Source organism: Felis catus, chromosome D1 (assembly GCF_018350175.1).
Source record: "Felis catus isolate Fca126 chromosome D1, F.catus_Fca126_mat1.0, whole genome shotgun sequence".
Taxonomy (NCBI): domain Eukaryota; kingdom Metazoa; phylum Chordata; class Mammalia; order Carnivora; family Felidae; genus Felis; species Felis catus.
Window position 1 is genome coordinate 63,496,333 of NC_058377.1, and position 22,096 is coordinate 63,518,428.

The 22,096-nt window shown below is 50.4% G+C and overlaps 1 protein-coding gene across 1 annotated transcript in view; it reads right to left on the bottom strand.

The window, feature by feature from the left end:
• The window catches only part of DCHS1 (dachsous cadherin-related 1), a 33,947-nt gene that overhangs the window by 11,039 nt on the left and 812 nt on the right, over window positions 1–22,096 (bottom strand). Inside the window, exons 2-6 of the mRNA XM_023239523.2 lie at window positions 7,979–9,892; window positions 2,063–2,251; window positions 1,735–1,966; window positions 1,359–1,595; window positions 48–1,073 (exon numbers count right to left, since the gene is read on the bottom strand). Of these exons, the coding sequence (XP_023095291.2) occupies window positions 48–1,073; window positions 1,359–1,595; window positions 1,735–1,966; window positions 2,063–2,251; window positions 7,979–9,772 (3,478 nt within the window). The 5' untranslated portion in view covers window positions 9,773–9,892. The remainder of the gene's footprint in view (window positions 1–47; window positions 1,074–1,358; window positions 1,596–1,734; window positions 1,967–2,062; window positions 2,252–7,978; window positions 9,893–22,096) is intronic.

A 22,096-nucleotide genomic window follows, 5' to 3' on the forward strand; every position in this document is an offset into this window, starting at 1 on the left:
CTGAGGATGAGGCTATGAGATCTCAGAATTTGGGCCCCAGTGCTCACCAGTCTGGGGGTGGATGCGGAAGGCCTTGCTGTCTTCTGACAGCTGTCGCAGGCTGTAGGTCAGACGTCCGTTGGGTCCTGAGTCTCGGTCAGTGGCAAAGACCCGGCCCACGCTGGTCCCTGGGGGCTGGTTCTCAGCCACAGCCAGGAAGGTGGGCTCCTCAGACAAGCGGGGACTGTGGTCATTCTGGTTGAGGATGCTGACCCTGACGGTGGCTGTGCCTGTCTGCTGCCCCAACTCAGCTTTGGACCCAGACACTGCCATTACCTTCAGTGTGTACAACTCCTGGGCCTCACGGTCCAGTGCTGCTCGCACCCATAGCCAACCACTCTGTGGTTCCAGGCCAAAGGGGCTGCTTGGCCCATCTGCTGCAAGGTGATAAGTGATGGGGCCCCCATCTGGTGCTTGAGCTTGCACTTGCAGGACCTGAGTTCCAGGGGTGGTGCCTGAGGGCAGGTCCACACGGTAGATGGGGCTGTCAAAATGAGGAACCAGCCCACGGGTCGCCGAGTCTTGTACCACTACCCGTAGTCGGAAGTGGCTGGTGCGGGGTGGGGAGCCTCCATCCCGGGCCTCCAGCTCCAGCTCATGCGCTGGTCCCCCTGGAGGCCCCAGAGGTCTCATAAGCCGTACATGGCCTGTCGTGGGGTCCACAGTGAAGGCCCCACCACCCCCAGCTAGCAGGGTAAAGGTGACTCGACCGTTAACACCTGCATCAGGGTCCAGAGCCCGAAGTGTATAGATGGGGGTCCCTGGGGCAGTGCTTGGTGGCAGCAACACTGTGTCTTCAGGTGCAGGGAAGGCAGGGGAGTTGTCATTCACATCATCCAGCAGCACACGCACCCGAGCCATTGAAAAAGCTGGGGGCACTCCACTGCCTGCCCGCACCTCCAGCTCCAGCACCGGTCCCAGCAGCTCCCGGTCCAGAGGGCGAAGTGTTTGTAACAGCCCCGAGGCCCCATCTAAAGAGAAGAGTCCTCGGGGATCCCCACCTGATAAGGCAAGGGTCACAGACCCCAAGCGACCTGAGGAGAGGAGAGAGGAGTCAGGAAAGAGATGGGACGCATCTAACGAGTTGGGGCCCAGACTCTGATCCCAAGGAGGGAGAAGCACTGTCCACACCTGTGTCTTTCAAACTACTGGGACATTCATGTGCCTGGGGATGAAGCAGAGGGCCTGCACTGTGTCCAGGGAGGTGCTGGGGTTGTAACCTGCGTGTTATCTGTGCTGTGATACTCTAGGGTACTTTGAGATGGGTTATGGTGGTGTGTCTGGGTACAGCACCAAATGGGTATAATGATAAATGATACCTGGTGGGTTGCGTGCCTGGACTACACCGACACTGGTGCCTGGCGCCACATCCTCTGGCACGGAAAAGACATACTGTAGTTGCTCAAATACAGGTGGTACAGGGGTTCCAGGCACAATGCTGATGTTGACTCGGGCACTGGGCTCTGCCTGCAGGCCACCTCCATCCTGGGCCCCAATCTCCAGCTGCACCATAGCGTTGGCCCGTCTGGCCAAGGGCCAGGCTACTGTCAACAGCCCTGGGAGAAGGGATAGAAGCACTGACGTATAAGGAAACAGAATAGAAGTAAAAAGGTTATGGGAGAGGGGGCAATACTTCATGTAAGCAGGTGGGGAGAGGGGTCCGGGGGCAAGGCCTGGGAATGGGAGGATCCTCACCTGAGTGCTCGTCCAAGGCAAAGAGTGGGGGATTATTGCCAGCCAGGATGTAGTAGGAGAGTCGCCCATGGGGCCCCTGATCAGGGTCATGGGCACGCACCCTCAGCACAGCTGTGCCTGGTGTACTCTGGGCACTCAGACTGGCAGCATACTCCCGTGGATAAAACTGAGGTGGGTTGTCATTCTCGTCTGACACAAACACCTTCACGTATACCATGGACTTGAGGCCTCCCTAGGGAGACATGCAGCCATAAGTCAGGTGGACCTTGTCTGGCTCTGGTGAATGCCCTATTCCAACACCCAGACTGCCCATGGTCTGCCCACTCACCCCATCCACAGCTGTCACTGTGAAGTCGAAGCTCGAGGGCCCCTGGTCTCGGTCTAGGATCCGGGTCGTGCACACATCACCACTCTGGGCATCAATGCGGAATGGGGGAGACCCTGAGGCCCCAAGTCCAGCACCCAAGGAATAGGAGAGGAGGCCAAATGGGCCACTGTCTGCATCTGTGGCTGTCACCTGGGGAGAGGCTGGGGTGAGTGATGTCCATCTTGTTGACCAGAAGAGCCAGAATTAAGTGGCAATTAGAAGAAGCAGGCCCTGGGCCAGCTGGGAGCCAGGGTCTTTGGATGGTGGACACATACAGGGGACTAATAGGACATGGGCCAAAACCCAACTGCATCTCAAACCTCACCACCTGGTTTCCTGTGAGCCTCTGATCACAACATTTTTGTCAGCTGGTCAATACATAGCCTTGTTTTATGCATGTTTCTGTTTAAAGACACCTATGTAATATATATTGTTGATTCATTAACACTGAATTCATGGCCAATGGCACTATAAATCATATCTGAATGAAGCTTATCTAACATACTAATTTTCTTCATAAGGCACATCACAGCCCTCCTGTGCTTAGGAACACCAGACAGCACTTTGGCACTGCACTTGGGGACCATTTTAAACAGCAAAATCACCAAACAAAGAGGACAAAAATGCAAAAAATGTGGCACCAAATAGACCACAAAAAGGACCCTTGTTTACAGTATGAGCTGAAATATGAAGGCAGAGCATTGCTTGGAATGTGCACATCAGGCCACTTGAATTTTTCATCATTCTGCACATGTCCAGAAATGTCTGCAAAAGCTCCATAAGTATTGTTTTGGGGGTTAGAAATAAATTTTAGACAGCCTGCAAATTCACAAATGCAGAATCTGCAAATGATGAGGTCAAACTGCACTGACAAAGGAGAGTGCTTGGGCTATGACTGCAAATTCCAGGTGGGTCACAGGGAGTTAATAACCATCACCAAGTCTCATAATCACTCTGAGCAGAGAACTAACTGACTGATGCACCTACTGGGACTGATGTTCTAGCCCTGCATTTTCTGGAGTTTGGCCATTCCAGAGCAGGGTTTGATTGATACTGGAATCTAATCGCTGGAGGGATCGGGGTCTGCTCTGTGGATTTATGGATGTGGCTCACGCACCTTGGCATCCACTGCCTCTCAAGCCAACCTTGTTGGAAGTGAGAGAGGGAGAATTGCAAGTCCATGGGGCATCAAGGGCATTATGTCCAGGAGGCTCCACAAAACCAAGAAGTAGGGGAAGGCTTTCCTGGTTAATTCTTGGGCATCTCCTAGACTGGCTCAGGAAAAGGTAAACTATTGGACACCAATGTCAGGAGCCTCTGAACATTTCAGAAGCAGAGCAGCAGGAGACACCATTCCAAAAGCTTCTGAGCCTAGGACAGGGCCAGGCACACAGTAGGTACTCTATATATATTTGTTGAATGAGCAAACAGATATTCTGATTGCCCTTACAACAAAAACCTCCTTCAAACTAAGTTTTATACATTGGGTGCACATTAGACCCCCAACAGTGTGTTAGCTGGTGTTGACTACTGTAGCCTGTGACAAAGTATTCTCTGTGTGTACAAGGGTCTTAGGGTCACGGTATGCTGTAAGAGGAAGCTGGAGAGTTCCCTTTTTGTAGCCAGAAAATGCTCCTCAGAAAGGAGGCTAGCCAAGGACTTCTGATTGTTGCCCAGGCCCTTGACAGAAGTGATTTGTGGCACTGTTTACCCTCCGGAGAGACCCTGCCATGGCTGAACCCTGGAAAACAGCTCCTGCTCTAACTCTTTACTGTGGCTGTGGGCCCAGATATCCCAGGAGACAAACATCCCCCTGCATCAATCCAGGCGGGCTGCAGCACAGCTGCTGCATCATCTCCAGAAGCTGTTAAAGACCTTTGCCCTCTGACTCCCTGCAGGAAGAAAGCAATAAATAGTGGTCAGGGGAAGTTGTCAGGAAGTGACCCCAAAAGGCATACAGGCCACTGACTGGAAATGACCAAGGCAGAAGTGAATTTCCCAGCCTGTGCAGCTCCAGCTCAGAGGCTCCACTGCAAATGCAGTTTCTCTTCTCAGCAGGCGCTCAGCCCTGCGTCCCAGCCCAACCTTGGTCAGTCCCCTCTCCCACTTAGTTCTCCTTTAATCCCCACCCGCCCTTAGCTCTCATCGAATGCACTACTTCAAGGAGGAAGTAAACACCCTTATCTGTGAATTTTCTGAAGTTCCTACCAGACCACAAACTTACTGCATCCACCCCACCCTGACCTCCCTCCCAGGTGTCTCCCACTTCTCCTTCTGCTGCCTCCCCCTCCACAGACTCCTCCGCCTCCCCTTTCCCTGACTGTTCTCACACATTTGCTCCCTGGGATCTCTCCCTGGCCTTCTCACTCGACATGCTCCCTCAGGACCTTCTCTTCCATTTCTGTGGCTTTGACCATCATCTGCACTTTGACCTGGACCACTCTTCTGAGCTCCAAACCTGCACATCGATGCCTGCTCAATATCTCCATTTGGATGTCCCAACTGGCACCTTAAATCCAATGTGTCTAAAACTAAACTCATGATCATTCCAACCCCTCTCTAATGACTCTTCCATCCAGGCAGTTGCTCAAGCCAGAAATCTGTTCTTCCCTTTTTCTCTCCCGGTATATCAATCAACTAGGGACTAAGTAAATCCTCATTATCTCTCCTATTTGTCTAATCCTCTCCATCACCATTATCACCGTCCTGATTTAGGCCTGAGCCATCTCTCCCCTGGACTATTGTGATTCCCTTCTCATAGGTGCCTGAGCCTCCAATCCATCTTCTACACCAGGACTTCTCATCCTTGGCACAACTGGCATTTTGGATCAGATAATCCTTTGTTGTGTGCTGTCCTGTGCATTACAGGATGTTTGACAGCATCCCTGGCCTCTGTGCGCTAGATGTCAGTAGCATCACACCACTTGTGACATTCATGTGTCAGAATGAAATGTCTGTAGACATAGCCTGATGTCCCCTCCAGAGGGCAAAATCATGCCCAGTTGTGAACCGCTGTTCTATACTGACTACCAAAAGCATCTTTTGAGAAAGCAAATATGATCATATTACCCTTCCACTTGAAAATCTTTAATGTTCTCCAAAGAAAAGTGCTCAAACCCTTTGGCTTGGCTTGACTCCTCACTGTCGGGCCTACCTGCACAGTCTCCCTCCCAGTCTCCCATCCCAAACCTTAACCTCCAGAGACACTGAGCCACTTGTAGGCCCCTGAACAAGTCAGGCTCTCCCACTGCTCTGTGCATGTGTGTCACTTGTGCCTGGACCACCTCCCTACACTCCCCACTGTCTGGTCTCCTCACCAACTGCTGCTCATCCTGTAAGTCTCAGCTTGAGGCTCACCTCTTCTGGGATGCATTCATACTGCCTGTCTACCTCACATAAGACCCCATCATGGAGGTTTTCTTATTGCACTACAACTACTTCTTTGCACATGAATCTCCACTCTAGACTATAAACTCCATGAAGCAGGGGGCGGGGCGAATGACTCATTCATGACTGTATTCTGTGTCCCGAATGCAATGACTTGCACATGGTAGATATTTGATAAATGTATATTGAGTGAATTGAATATTAAGACTTCTTGTCTTAATATTCAGATATGAACAGGTATGAACACTCAGTGATCATTTTTAACTCCCACCTCCCTATAGTTATGAATAGTAAAAACTCCAGGAAGCCCCTTGGAGAGTTACCCTCTAGCTTCAGGCACTAATGAGGAGGAAAAAGTTTGGAAGTCATCACCCATTGGTCCGAGGCCAAGAGGGAGAGTAAACACATGGGAGAGTGGGTGGGAGCTGGATAGCAGCAGGCAGGCAAATACCCAGAGTCTGGCCAGAGGCAAGGCGTCAGCTGGATCTAGGCACTGGCCTGAAGTCTAGGCCCTGAGAAGATGCGCAAGGGTCTGGTGGACTTCTGAGATATAAAGACTTCAAGCACTAGTCTCCTAAGAGGCCTTGCTACCTCCTGTTTCCTCTCTTGCATACTCCATATTCCATGATGCAGCCAAAGCAATCGTTTCAAAAGGCGTACCAGATTTGCTTACAGCCCCTCTTTGGCCCCCTGTGATTTTTAAAACAAAGTCAAAGCTTGCAATCTGGTCCCTGTCTACTATTTTGTCTCATCTCTCTGCAACTCTTATCAGCATAGTTGGGGCCAACCTGAACAATGCAGTCACCTGAACACGTCACAGTGTTCTGCGGCTCTCTCTGTAGGCCTGGAATCTACAGCCACATACTCTGTATGATCCATTCGGCCAAGTCTCACTGGTTCTTCAAAGGCCCCTTCCTCTGGGCTTCCACAGCACCTCATATGCCATCTGACACAGCACTAGTTACTAGTGTGTCTCCCTATCTAGACTGGGACCTGCCTGGGAACAAGACCGTGCTCTTTCTTTCTTCCTTGGGACCAGCACAGTGCCAAGCTTATAGCGGGTTAATTCTTGAATATGTCACCTACACACTGATCTAATCCATCCTTCACCCTTAAAGCAAGTTAGCTCCCTAAAAACACAATCTGTAGGAAGGAAGGAGGGAGGGAGGGATGAAGAGGATTTTTAGGGTGGTGAAACTACTCTGCATTAATACATAATGCATGTTGTTATATATGTCCATTATATACACATATACATTATACATTTGTCCAAACAAATACAGTGTACAACACCAGGAGTGAACCCTAATGTAAACCATTTTTGGGGATTTGGGGTGATAATGTGTCAATGTACGTTCATCAATTGTAACAAATGAACCACTCTGGTCGGGGAGGGTATATGAATGGGGACAGAGAGTATATTTGAAATCTTTGCTCTCAACTCAATTTTGCTGTGGATCTAAAATTGCTCCCAAAAAGTAGTCTTTAAAAAACAAAAACAATGGGGCCTGCGTGGCTCAGTCAGTTAAGTATCGACTCTTGGTTTCAGCTCAGGTCATGATCTCATGGGACATGGATTCAAGCCCCCTGTCGGGCTCTGCACTGATAGTGTGGAATCCCTGTTTGGGATTCTCTCTCTCTCTCTCCCTCGCCCTCTCTCTCTTCTCCTTCCCTGATCTCTCTCTCTCTCTCTCTCTCTCTCTCTCTCTCAAAACAAATAAAAAAATATTAAAAAAAAAAACCAATATGATCACACCCTCTTATGGCTCAAAGAAGTTCAGGAAGTTCAGTGACCTCCTTTGCCTTCCAAGTAAAGTCCTAATCTTACCTCACGGCTTGGTGTCCAAGGACTTCTGCAATCTGGCCTTGGCCTGCCTCTTTAGTTTCATGCCCCCTTTGTCTCCTCCAGGCCTGACTCACAAGCACTCTATGGCTTCCAGAATCTGTCCAGAGCTCTCACCTCCTCCTCTGAGAGGCCTTCCTGCTCTGGATATTGGGATCTCATTAATACTTCTTGTTATCTTGTGACTGAGCCCAAATGTCTCATCAAGGCTCACCTCCAGGGACAGGGACGGGGATTTCTTCCAGCAGAGCACAGCACTGGACAAGGGCTCCATAAATACTGGCATCCCCTTAGGGGAACAGGAACCACATGGGTGTACAGAATCTCCATCTCTGCCTTTCAGAACAGCTTTGAGATTTGATAGAGTTTCTCTCACCTCTTGACACCACAGGACACTTTTTCTCTTGATCCAATCTTAATTCAACTGCCTTACCTGGCCCAGCTCTCAAACCCTGCTTTCTCATCTTGTCGTTAGCCCTCACACTCTGCACAGACTTTGGAGCTCACAGGATAGAACCAAACCCTCTGACATAAGTCACCATAAACAGATGCACCTGCAAGGCTTGGTTTCTGTTCTGAGGTCCCCTGTGACCCTTTCATCCATTCCTGCCCACAGCAACATCCCGCTGTGTGCGGGACTTACCCACCTGCAGGAAACAGGTTCCAGGCTGGGTGCCCTCAGGCAGTGAGGCATTGTAGAAAGTCCTCTGGAACTGGGGCTCATTATCATTCACATCTTGCAGGGCCACACTGACTGTGGCGGAGGAGGCGAGAGGAGGCAAGCCCCCATCCGTGGCCACCACAATCAGCTGTGGCTGAGGTTCCAATTCATAGTCCAGCGAGGCAGCCGTGGTAATAATGCCTGATGTGGGGTCGATGGAGAACCAGCGGGTGTGAGCTCCAGGGGCCAGGCTATAGGTGACCTGACCATTAGTGCCCTGATCAGGATCCCGGGCTGTCACACGCACCACAAAGCTGCCAGGCAGTGCAACTTCAGGAAGGGGCTCAGGTCGGTAGAGCTGACGGTCAAAGGTAGGCGCATTATCATTGACATCAGTGACATGCAGCACAAAGGTAGCCTCGGCCCGCAGTGGGGGTGAGCCTGAGTCTGTGGCAGTAACCCGCAAGTTATAGGCATCCCTCTCCTCCCGATCCAGCTGCCTAGCTACGCACACCAGGTAGATGACACTGTCCTGAGTGCTTAGGGCAAAATGGCCCTCTCCACCCTCCAGGGAAACATTGACATGAGCAAAGTCACCATCATCTGGGTCTGACACAGAGATGCGAGCAACGAGCTGGCCAGGTGGGGCAGCCTCAGACACTCGTGGGGAGCCATCTGCACTCAGGAAGATGACAGTCATGGAGGGCTGATTGTCATTGGCATCTCGCACATGCACAGTCACAAAGGCTGAGCCCAGCTCAGGGTGAGCCCCGCCATCCCGCGCCTGCACCACCAGTTCATGGACCCGCCGTTGCTCAAAGTCCAGTGGCCGCTCCAGCCGCAGCAGTCCTGTGTGTGCGTCAATGGAGAAGGGTCCATCACCCTCGCTCTGCCTCCGGTTGATCTCATAAGTCACAGCCCCATTGGCACCAGCATCGGCATCAGATGCATACACCTGCAAGACAGGACTGCCAGGGGCTAGGCTCTCAGACACCACAGCATGATAGCGGCTCTGATTGAAAGCTGGGGCATGGTCATTGATGTCCAGCAGTGTCACATCCAGCAGGGCCTGGGCCCTCCTCGGGGGTGAACCGCCATCATAGGCCTCCAGTTGCAGCATATAGTGTGAGCGGTTCTCTCGGTCCAGCTCCCCAGTAACTACCAGTTCTGGCACTGGGGCCCCATCTGGACCAGGACGTGTCTCCAGCTGGAAGGTCTCTCCAGCCCCATCACCAGATAGTGCATAGCCCTGGGTTCCTAGGCGGCCAGCATCTGCATCACGAGCAGGCTCCAGCGGGTAGCGGGTGCCAAGAGCTGTATGCTCAGGTATCTGCAGGGCAGCCCGAGCCTGCGGGAAGGCTGGAGCATGGTCATTGATGTCAGCCACTCGCACAGTAACTTCTACGGTGGCACCATCAGGAGTCACTGCGGTGAATCGGTAGCGATCTCGCCGCTCACGATCCAAGACACGGGCTGTACGGACCACTCCACTGTGTTCATCGATGGCCAGGTCTGTGCCCACCCCGCTGCCCTCTTGGGCGGAGATGAAGTACATGGGAGGTGCTGCTGTGCCTGGTGGAAGCCCTGCACTGATGTCCCCAATCAATGTGCCTGCCGGTTGCTCCTCATCAATCTGTAGGTCCAAGCTCCCGGCCTGACCCCAGGCGCCTGACACTCTGGCTCCCAGCAGCAGCAGCAGCAGCAGCAGTGGTAGCAGGGGGAGGTGCCTGGAGCTCTGCATGCCAGTGCAGGAAGGCGCAATGCCCGGCTCCTTCTGCATGACAGGGGCGATCCAGTTGTGACTTGGGCTCCAGCTCTGGGCCAGGCTCTGGGCCCAGCTTGATCTCAGGTTTTGGATCAGGTCCAGCTTGGGCCCTGGCTCCAGCTCGGGCTCCCTGACCTGGGAGAAAAGCAGAAGGAAAAAAGTCATGATTGGGGAGGTGGGGAACGGAATCAATGGTCTGGGGAGACTGGGACCTAAGCCACAGCAAGACTGAGGCATGTTCAGCCCTGCCGTAGGGCATTTGTGCTGTTGCACACCCATCTTGAGTCCAAGAAGTGCCTGTTTCAGAACTCCTCAGGACCCGCTCCAGTCTTTCCCTGGCAGCTTGCCATCCCACCCTAACCCTCCTCCCCCAGCAGACTGTTTTGTTCCTATTGTCCAGGTCTCAATGCCCTTGGACTCCCTTTCTTTCATCTCTGGACTTAAAAATATGGCCAATCCTTTCTTATTTTTCTTCTCATTCAGGACTAATACCTCAATAACCATGTGTTTTTGGTAACCTCACCTTCAATCATCACCTTTTGGAGACTTCTGTCAGCATTTAAATATGTTGAAGACTTTCCTATTTTATTTTATTTTATTTTATTTTATTTTATTTTATTTTATTTTATCAATTGATTATTTTAGAGAGAGAAAGAGCCCAAGCAGGGGAGAGGCACAGAGTGAGAGACACAGAGAATTTTAAGCAGGCTGGAGCCTGATGCGGGGCTCAATCCCATGACCCTGGGATCATGCCCTGAGCTGAAATCAAGAGTCGGACACTCAGCCGTGTGTTGTGCATTGTATAGGTTTGGACAAATGTATAATGTATATGTGTATAATGGACATATATAACAACATGCATTATAGTATTAACGCAGAGTAGTTTCACCACCCTAAAAATCCTCTTCATCCCTCCCTCCCTCCTTCCTTCCTATAGATTGTGTTTTTAGGGAGCTAACTTGCTTTAAGGGTGAAGGATGGATTAGATCAGTGTGTAGGTGACATATTCAAGAATTAACCCGCTATAAGCTTGGCACTGTGCTGGTCCCAAGGAAGAAAGAAAGAGCACGGTCTTGTTCCCAGGCAGGTCCCAGTCTAGATAGGGAGACACACTAGTAACTAGTGCTGTGTCAGATGGCATATGAGGTGCTGTGGAAGCCCAGAGGAAGGGGCCTTGGAAGAACCAGTGAGACTTGGCCGAATGGATCATACAGAGTATGTGGCTGTAGATTCCAGGCCTACAGGGAGAGCTGCAGAACACCGTATCCCTAACCTTCACCACAAGCTGATTTTCTTCCTTCACTCTCCTTCCTGTGAACAGTACAACCACTCAGCAGCTCTTCTTGCTTCTTTGCTTTTTCTCAGTCTGATTTCTAGTTAGTCATCAACACCTGACCATCTCAATAAGACATGTCTCAAGTCTGCTCTTTCCTCTTGCTTTGCAGCTGCTGACCTAGTCTGAACACAGTCATCCGTCCTTTTGATTCCTACAGCAGCCCCTTACTTACTGCTCCCCCTGCCTCCTGGCTTGGACCTTTTGACCCATCTCCACCTGACCAGAGCTATCCATGCAGCTTTAACCAAATCACTCCTGAAGAGAGGCTTCCATGGGTTCCCCATTACTGACGGCAAAAAACTGCTGCTCCTCTCCAGAAAAAAAAAAAATGCACATACACATACACGCAGACTGTGTCTGCAGTTTCAGGGAGTTCATAGGCAACCTCTAGCCCAAAAGATAAAGTACAGTGTCCTTAATATATAGCTTCCTGATCTGAGCCTGCCACCTCTCCAGTGCGCCCTACCTTTACTTTCTTCCACCACACCCTGCATCCCAACACTAAAGCCATCCCCACTCTTCTCCCTGTATGCACAGCTCTCTCGTCTTGTGATATCCTTTAAAAGTCCTCTCCAAGTGGCCATCTCCTATTCAGTCTTCAAGATCCAATTCCAATGTCCTGTCTTCTGTGGAATCTTCTATGACGTCTCTCTCCCCCTACCTGCAGAGCCCATCGTACCATCAGAGCCTCTGGGCTCTCACTGCTCTAGGTGCACACTGGCAATAAACTGCATAGCAGCCCTGAATTACAGGCTCCTTGAGGGCAGCAACTTCAGGGTCTTAGTTGGACTCTGTCCAGCATGGTTGAGCAGGCAATCAATGCTGAGTGCAAGGTCAGAGCCTTATAATTCTACACCACCACACTCAGGTGCTGACACAGACAGCATGTCCATGGACATGCCAACTCAGATGACATACACAAACACATGTGAGCCTGTGCCCGAGGCACCAAGGTCAGTCCTGTGGCTACAGAAGTGTGTCCTCAGGTTTTTATGTATTAGCTCTGCTTTAGGACTTCCTGTCCTCCCAAGGGAGTTTCTGACCTCTCACTTACACTTCCATTCCCCATCCCTCCCACCTGTGTGAGGCAATAAAAACAGTAGGGATTCTGAAGTTTGAGTTATTTTCCTAATCCAGATGATTCTGTGAGAATTAGAGGCAATGGAACCAAGGAGCTCAGAGCCGGGCATCTGGAAGCTGCTTTCTCAGCACCTCTCAACACCATCTCTGATGGATCCCTTCATCCTGGCTTCAGAGTTCTGGGCTGCTCTGTGTGCACTCTCCTTGGGGACTCAAGTCTGAGAAGCTCATGGAACTGCCACATTGGATAATAGGTCGGAGGAATTCAGAACAAGGAAGTGAGTGAACATAGGTCTGACTCAGAGAGCGGAGAGGGTGAGTGCACAGGGTTGGCCCAGGGGCTCAGGTCAGGGATCTGGGCCTAGAGACTGGGTTAAGGATCAAGGGTTAAGAGTTGGTTGTATTTATTTAATCAATCAGTGGAGAAAAAGCAGTTATGGTGGATGGGGAGAGAAGATAATGGACAGTGAGGCCGATGTATTTATTACTGTATTATAATTCTCTGTCTCCCCACCCAGAGACAGGATGTCAGCTATGTGAGAGGCTAGGATTGTATCTTATTCACCGTTGTGTGTAGCACGGAGCATGGTACATAGTTTGTGATCAATATGTTTTCTGAATGAAAGGATGTATGAGTGGTATGAGATAAAAGCTCAGGTGAATCATCAGCCTTGAAAGAAGAGGCATTCAGGCCCAGGCAGTTGCCCCTTATCCTAACCTGTATAACCTGGGTTCCTGTCCATTGCAAACACCCCCAGTATAATCTCACAATGGGCACAGAAAGGTGCATACTCACAGTCACAGACCCATGTACAGCCAGCTACACAGACTCACATACAGATAGGCACGTTCAGCACACACTCATACATATTTGGACAGGGGCTACGTTGACATATACACAGCCAGTGCACATATGCAGATACACCCCCCCCCCCCTCACAGAGAAGCATGTTTTCACAAACACAGATGGGCATATTCATTCCCATGGAACCTACCCCCGCCCACATACACATGCAGGCATACAAAGACACATACAGGCCTGCTTTTGTACACACAGAAAGACACTTTCTTACCAGCCTCACATGGGCAAGCATGTTCGCATGATATGCACCCCCAATATACACACGGGCACATTCACATACACATCCCAACCAGGTACACAGACAGACACACTTTCACGTGTGCAGACACACCGGCAGGCACGTGCCATACACTCGCAGACCCACCCACACACAGGCATGCTCTCGCACATGCTGCCGGGGCACTCGTGGTCAGCTCTGTGGCTGCAGCTGTGACCTTTAGGTCCCTGGGGCCTCTGTCTGGACTGTGCCTCATCACTTCCTGCTCCAGGACTTCCAGTTCCAAACTCGCACTCCAGACTCTCTCCAGAGACTGTCTCATCCTGTCTCCAACTCTCCTCTCACCATCTCCCCATCTGTCCGGTGCTTTTCAGTGCCTCTTCCCCAGGACTGGCTCCTCCTCCCTGTTCCTGTCTCTTTCCTTCTCCAGGTCTGTCCTGTCCCTTCCCCCAGATCTGGCCTCAGTAGTCCACCTGTCTCCTGCCCAGACCTGTCTTCTTTCTTCCCCCAGATCGGTCACTTGTCCTCTCCCACCAAGTTCTGCCTTGCTGCATGCCCTCAGTGTTTTGGTCCTGTTGCTCTGTCCTCTGGCTCCATCCCGCTCTCCCTCTCTAGCCCCACATCTGGGCCTCTGGAACCACAGCTGGTTCTCATTAGGAGGGGGAGGGGCGAGGCTGTTCATTGGGGCCTTCGATGTGATGTCAATCCTCCCCCCACCGCAGCCTGTGTGTCTACAGGACCTGGGAGCAGGGGGAACATGGGAGAGGAAAGAGAGGTGGGTTGGGGGAGGAGTAGGGGGACCATAAAGGAAGGGGGTGCTCCAGAAGGAAGTAGAGGAGTGGCCGAGGTACCGAAGGGAAGCAGGCAGGGGGAGCTGGCACCGCCCAGGCCTCCTCCCTCAACTTCCTGTCCTAGGGCCAGGGAGGGGCAGGGACCAGAAAGACAACAGAGTGAGGGGGGGACTAGAAAGGCAGATTGGTGTAGAAATCATGGAGGAAGAGAGTAACCTTGGTGAGCAAAGGGAGGGCTAGGCATAACGGGGAGAGGAAGGGACGTGAGAATGCTGGTGGGGATGACTGGGGCAAGACTGAGAGAAAGTAAGCCAGTGTGACAAAGGAGAGAGCACATGTGGCAAAGGGCAAAGGAGAGGGCGAGTGCAGTTACTACAGAGGGGGGAGCTAAGTCAGAGTGGACACAGCTAGCCTGGAGAGGTGGGGGAGGTAAATAGAGGTGGGAGACAGAGCTGTGTTGGAGGGCAGAGAGGAGAGGAGGGTGAGGAAGGGAGGAAGGAGAAGGCTGACAAACTGGCTTTCCAGGATATCCCTGAGAAAACTCATGGGAGGGTTGTGTTCCTCCTGAGGACTGGTTCCTGGGAGCCACTTCAGAGAGGCTGGGGACAGATACAAGCAGAGGAAAAGTCCCTTTTCTGAGCTTTAATGGTGTGCTGGGCTCTATGCCAGGTAGTTCACAGACATACCCCCATTTAATCATAACAACCCTGTGAGGAAGGTGTCCTGCCTTCCTCAGTGTGAAACAACTTTTCTGAGTTAACACAGCCCCAATTTGATCCCAAGACTATGCACTCCATGCTGCCTAGGATGCAGAGAGAAGGGAAGGATGAAGAAAGGAAGAAATGGCAGGGGAGCTGAAGGGAGGGAGTGCTAGCAAGACAATGGAGGCCTGAAGAAGAGAACATATGGGAGGAGAGAGACCAAGTATGAGGTGTCTGTGACAGCCCAGGTCAGTAGCAGAAGACACAGATAACGGAGGTGAAGTTGGTTAAAACTTGGCCACTGATGCGTCAGGAAGGGTGAGGGAATGGAAGGGTCTAGACTGATCCCAGGGTTCTGGCCTGGTTACTAAAGTGGTGCCATTAGGATACCACCAAGGAGAAGCTATTTTTCAGGTGCCCATTGGGATCCCCACATGGTGATGTCCCAGACACAATTGGATTTGCAGGTCTGGAGGAGAGAGGTCTGGGTTGGAGACAGGGATTTGGACAAATCAGGGGTAGGTGAAAACCATGGGCTTGGAGACCCATCAGCTAGGATGTGCAGAGGAAGAAGAGGGTCTAGCATAGAACCCTGAGGAGTAGTCATATTTAAGGGGTGGACTGAGGAGACCTTTATTCTTCTCAGAGAAGAAGAAGAGGAGGCAGTATCACAGAAGTTAAGGGAGGAAATATTTCAACAAGAAGGGAGGGATCAATAGTGTCCAGGGCTGCTGAGACTTCATGCAAGATGAGGGCTGAGAAGTGGCCATTGATTTTATCAGTAAGGAATTCACTAGAGATCTGGAGAGAATAGTTTCAGGAGAGTCTGAAGGGTGCAAGCCTCCTGCAGTGGGAAATGATAAAGAATAAATCAACTAAACAACTCAACAACACAGCATAGATTGATTCATCACTACACACTGCACTTCTACGATAGGGAGGCAATATATCACAGTAGGGCAGGACAGGATAGTGGTGAAAACGTGGACTCTGGGGCCAAACCAAATGTTTTTTGCCCAGCTTCACACTTACTCGCTTTGTGACACTGGGAAAGCCACTCAATTTCTCTGAGCTTCCAGTTCCTCATTTATAAAGTAGAGACAATAATAGCACTTCCCACACTGTGTTTGCTGTTAGAACAGTGTCTGGCACACAGTATGTGTTTTGTAAGTGCCCAAGCATAATTAAGAAGATAGGCTCTGCTGTGAGACAGACTTCAGTGCAAATTCTGACTCTGCCACTTACAGTGTAGTCCTGGGTGAATTGTTCAACCTTTCTTAGTTTCCTCCTTGGTAATGAGGGGATTAAAGTGTCCATTTTATATGGTTGACACAAGAGTTAAATGAAAGAATGTTACCAAAAACTTAGCACATCGTCTGGCATACAGTGAAGGCTGAATAAATATCAGCTGCTCTTGTGTGCCAGACACACACGACAACTCTGGGATAAGTGTTATTTCACAGATGAGGAAACCGAGGGTCAGAGTGGGTGGCAGAGAGATGTGGAACACAGCTCTGATGGACTCCAAAGTTAGTGCTTCGTTACCTTATATTGCTTCTCTACTGGAAGGCTTGGAATGCTCTGATGAAGGGCGAGGCAACACAACAGGGAAGGAGAACAAGCAGAATTCTGCTATAAGAGAATAATTCTGACAGTGTGCACAAGGTGGGTTAGAGGAGGAGATCTGTGATGAGGAAATGCCAGTCCAAGTAGAGGGTCAGGTGGGTATGGAGTCAGGTGGTGAGACAGGAGAAGGGGCCAGAGGATGCTTGGAGGTCTCTAGGAGACAAAGAAAAAATGGGGAGAAGCTGGCCCAGGGCATGCATGTGAAATGATTCATTAATAGATTTATTCAACAAATATCTATTGAAGGCCTACAACGGGCCAACCATCATCCTAAGCAGTAGAGATATAGCAGTGACTTGGACAGACAGAGTCCCTGCCTTCATGGTGTCCACAGGTAGGGAGACATGATCTGGGACAGGCATGGCAGGGTGAGAGGGCAAGGGCTGGTGGTGATGGGCAGCAAGGGATGACCCTGATAGTCTGGGTTGCAGAGGAGGCCAGTGAGGCTGGAGCAAGAAAAGAAGGTGAAAACGTAGCAGCAACCCAGAGATGTCAAGAGGAAAGAACAAGTTTAGGGAAGTGAGAGGTTGAGGGTCAGGGGAACACAGTAGAAGAACTGAGATGTTGGAAGTAAACTAAGTTAACCGTTCAACACTTACCAGTTGTTTTCTTTCTAAATTCTCAAGCAACTCTCTGAATGTTGCCTCCATTTTCACCTGAGGAAAGGGGAGCTCAGAGAAGCTAAGGTGGTAAATGGTGGGGCTGGAAGGTCAGCTCTACTCAACCCACAAAGGACACAGTCCTCAGCAACACACATCCACAAGGAATAACTTCACAGCCGTCACATCCCCCCTGGAAGCACTGTCAGAACCAACACACACCTACACCCTCTCCTTTCCTCCCTTTCCTTCTTCCCCTCCTCCTTCCTCACCAACCAAATGGGAGATGCAGTCTAGCTCCTTCCATGAGCAGCCTAGAGAGACAAACATAAACAAGGACATTCTAGTGTGCCAAGTGAACACAGAGGGGCATCCTGACCCAGGCTTGGGGGTTCCAAGCAGACCAGTGGGAGGAGGTACCCTCTCACCAGTGGACATAGGAACTCAGTAGTAGTCCCTCCCAAGTGTCAGTAGTTGAAAATGCCTGGGAGTCAGAGGGTTACCGAGGAAACATGGACCGTAGAACTGAAGTAAGGGGCAGGCAGAGGGAAGCCAGGAAGAAGATAGGATCCAGCAGCATGAACTCCTGGGAGGGGCTTTTGCTTGCAGGTCTCAGGGCATCAGACAGTCCAGTTGCTTCTGTTACCACAGGAAGGATAGGGAAGAGGAAGAGGGCACACACAGGTGTCTGGGCACCTGATATGGGGAGGGGCAGGGCCAAGGGTGCCAGGATTTGGGAGGACCCACAGTGGGTGTGTGTGAGGGGTGGTGGAGGGAGGAGCAGCTTATGGCACCTCCCAGGAAGGGGGCTTGCTGGAGTGGAGCAGATGGTGGGCACTACTGTGCCTTGTGGCCTGATGGCAGGTCACAGCTTCCTCATCTTCCTCTCCTTCCAGGAACCCCAATAGGCACCTGGAGCAATATATTTGTATCTGCAAATTTCTGGTGCTTCTTAAATATTTGCCAACTGAATGAAAGAGAAATCAAGTACAGAGAGGTAGAGGAAGAAGATCCAGGAAAAGAGAAGCCCATGTGAAGGGCAGAGAGGAGGAGAACATAGGGTGAGGAAGGACAGTTTGTGGGGGAGAGGAGTGGCAATGTCTCCAGTGGGACAAGTGGGTACGTGTGGAAATGTCTCGATTGTGTGGGCAGCTGAGACCAGATGTCAATCTTCTAAAGAGTGAATGAGGGTGAGGTATATGCAGTAAGCGGCTTCATTTATTCATGCATTTGTTCATTGCCATGAATGTGAATGTGAAGGGTCCCAGGGAGATGAAGATACATAATATGCAACCCTGCCATCAAGAGGCCCCAGCCCAGTCAGAGAGACAGAACGGGGAAGAGGCAATGACAACAGTCAGACAAGAGGATCCCAAGCCTGCACGGTAAAGTCAGGAAAGGTGGGGTTTGAGACTAGATCTGAGGATGGGAAGGGGCTAGCCATAAGAAGAGGGGAGTAAAGGGCTTTTAGGGCAGAGAACAGTATGTGCAAAGGGCCAGAGGCTTAGCAGAATGCCATGTCTTTGAGGAACTACAAGGAATTCAATATGGCTAGAACCTGGAATGTGAGGAAGGTAGGGAAATGACACAGATGATGAGACTGGGAAGGGCGAGGGGAGTCAGATCGTGAGGGATCTCCTGAGCCTCATTAAAGTGGAGAATTCACCCAAGATAATGGAAAAACATTGCAGAATACTGAGCAGGGAATGCATGGCAGGATTTGCACTTTAGAGAGATCCCTCCTGCTGCATTGAAAAGAATGGCCTGGAAGAGGAAGAGTAGAAGTCTAGGGAGACAAGTTAGGAGGCTCTTGTGGTAATTTTTGTGAACAGACAATGAGGTGAGGGCAGTAGCTGAAGCCATGGAGCAAAGGGGATGGGATGCCAGAGAGCGCTGGAAAGGAGGTAGGACCAGCAGGTTCCAGTGACTTTCTGGGTTGGAGAAAGACAGATGGCAAAGGCAAGGCATTGGCTGAAGTTGACTTCTGGATGCGTAGCTTGATAACTCAATGCAGACAGTGGTGGTGGAGGGAAGGAATGATGAGCTCAGGTTTGGACATTTAGGTGCTTCTGAGCTGTATAGCAAACACCAGGTAGGAAGCAGATATGGAGGTCTGCAGGTCAGAAGAGAGGTCCGGAAAAAGTAGACATTTGGGAGTCATCAGCCTATAGAGATGATAATTAAAGCCCTGGAAATGAATGAGATGAATCACCTAGAGGAGTGTATACAGTGAGACAATAAGAAGGTCCAAACCAGAACCCTAAGGAACAGTAACATTTAGGGGCTCTCCAAAGCAGACTGAGAAGGAACAGCAAGGAGGAGCTCTGGGAGAGAGATGCACGGACCCCATCATATTGTAATCATCTGTTTATCTGCCTGGCTCTTCCACTGAGGTTTAAACTTCCTGAGTGTATGAATAGTGTCTTCTCTCATAATATTCCCATCACCTGGCATTGTGGTTGGCACTTGAGACCTCACTAAATGTGGACAGAATAAAATGGTGGCTCAGAAGCCATAAGACAAGAATGACTCAAAGAGAAAAGAATGGTCAACAATGTCAGACCATGCCAAGGGGTCAGGCAGTTGAGGACTTTTGAAAAGAACCTCTAGATTTGGCAGGTGAGAGGTCACTTTCTCTTAGGGAGAGCCATGACCCTGGAGGGGCAAGAGTAAAGGGGAAGTGAGGAAGTGGGAACAGCTCCATGCACAAGACCCTTTCACAGTGAAGCAACATGAGAGGGTCTCTTAGCTCATTGGGGACTACAGGCTTCAGGGAGGCAGGGGAGACTGGAGGCTCTGTGTATGCTCGCAGGAGGAATGGGTACAAAGGGAGAAACTGGAGAATGAATAAGACACAGAATAATTAGGGGAGTGATGTCCCCATGGAGGCAGGAGGGGATGGGTGAAGTAGTCTTAAAGTAGTAGTCTTTTTCATAGGAAGTAGTCTTTTTCATAGGAAAAAAAAAAGATTGAGGGGAATGCAGATAAAATTTGAGGGTAGAGGCAGAAAGCTGAGGAAATTCAAATTGGATGGCCTCACTTTTCTCAGTGAGTGAACAGACCAGATTGTCTACTCTTACTGCTTCCCTCCCCTTCACCTCTACATCCATCCCACTGCTGAGCCCTGCTGACCCTGCTGCCTACACAACTCTTGAAACCATCTACTTTCTCCCTCTCTGCTGCTACCATTCCAGTTCAGGCCAGTGTCCTCCTCTCCTGCTTCCTGCAACAGCCAACGATCCTCCTTTACAGATCCCTCCTTTCAGTCTCCACACTGTCAGACTTGGTAGTTCTAAACCAGATCTGATCATATCACACTGTAGCTTCAAAACATTAGGAGACTTTCCGTTATTTTGGGGTTAGATAATCTTTTTCCTGTGACCTACAAGAACCACATGATCTGACTAGCTGTCTCTCCACCTCTCCCAGACTTTCTCACCTCTCCTCACAACATACTATTAGTGCCAGGCTCACTGGATTGCTTTACCTCTTGGACATAAAATACTTCTTGCAAGTGGGCTTTTCCATGTTTGCTCCCATGGTTTTGAATATTTTCCACCCAGTCTACCTCATCTCCACCTCTCCTTTGCTTGGCTGACTCCCTATTTATCCATTGAGCTTAAGCTTAAACGTCATTTCCTCCAGAAAGCCTCTTCTGACATCCCTATATTCTCTTAGCTTTCCTTGCTGTGTGCTACCATGGCACAGCACTCACCAGATAGCCTGTAAGCTCCGTGAGGGCAACGACCATGTCCATTTCATTCACCCTTGTAATGCCACACCTACCACACTGCCTGGCACAGGGCAGGTACTTAATATGGGTTTGCTGAATGAATAAACCAGTGGATTGACTAATCTGCTGAAAACAATGGGCTGAGGGATGTGAGGTTAAGGGGTATGAAGAAAACAGAAAAAATTTCCTCTACTTATTTATGGAGGGCCAGTTGAGGGTGGAATTTATAGAAGCATGAATTTATAGAAGCATTACTTGGTGTGGTTGAGAATTTGGGTTGAGACTTTGTGGGGTGGGTGGGCTCAAGGACAATGAGACAAAGAGTGGCCAAGGAGTGTCTGAAGGGATAGTCCCGGGTGTGTATACTGGAAGGAAAGCACAAAGCCAGAAAGGGGCAGATGAGGAAAAAGCAAAGAGGTCAAGGACAAGAGGCCATTATGAGGTTGAAGAGTAAGTATAATGGGAGTGAGGGCATCTGAGAGCTGGAAGGACACAGGAGGCTGTGCGCAGAGAGTGGAAAGGAGGGGTTTACAATTTTAGAGATGGACCAGTTCTACAAAGTGGTCCTGGGAGGGAAGAAGGCGATAACAGGAGCTAAGGAGCTCAAGAAGCTGTGAGGCTGGGGTATTAGAAGGACATTTTAAATCAAGGCAGGCTATAGGATGAAGGGAAGACTGATCCAGGTCCCCAGTTTTCAGGGAACAAGACGTTGAGCCTAGGGGTCTATGGAGGAGGAGTGAGAGCATCGTAAGTTAATGGGAGCTTGTTTAGCAATTGGGACAGCTCACTCCTGGTATATTCATGTCACCAAAAAAGCAGGGGTTGTTCCAGTGTGTGTGTGGTAAGGGCCACTGCAACACAGCGTCCTGTTAGTGTCAGGACTCTGGAACACCTGCTATGTACAGGCAGCTCTGATGAAGTATAACCTAGATGATGGGTTGGCTGTGACTGTTTCCAGTGGATGTGCATGGCTGTGACAGTGTCTACAAGGAGATGTTGGCAGTAATAGTGTGTCTCCCATGGTACGTGTTGGCCTTGACAACGATCTTGTGGGGATGTGTTGGCTGCACCAATTCTCTTGTGGGTGTGTGTTGTCCTGAGAGCATCATCTGTGTGTGTGTTGGCTCTGACAGTACTTCCTGGGGGTATGTGATGGCTGTGAAGGTATCTCTGGTGGGTGTGTGTTGCCTAGGATTGTGTCCCTTGTGGGTTGAGTAGGGCTATGACCGTGTCCCCTGTGGGTATTTGGGGAGTTGACATAAGTAACAATATTTTTCTGGCCTATGACCCCATGGCTGCAGGCCCAACCCACACCACACTGACTTCATTGTGCTTCTAGACCTCCCTCTCCCCACCCCCTCCACGTGGGACCAGGCCTGTGGTGACCTCCCTCT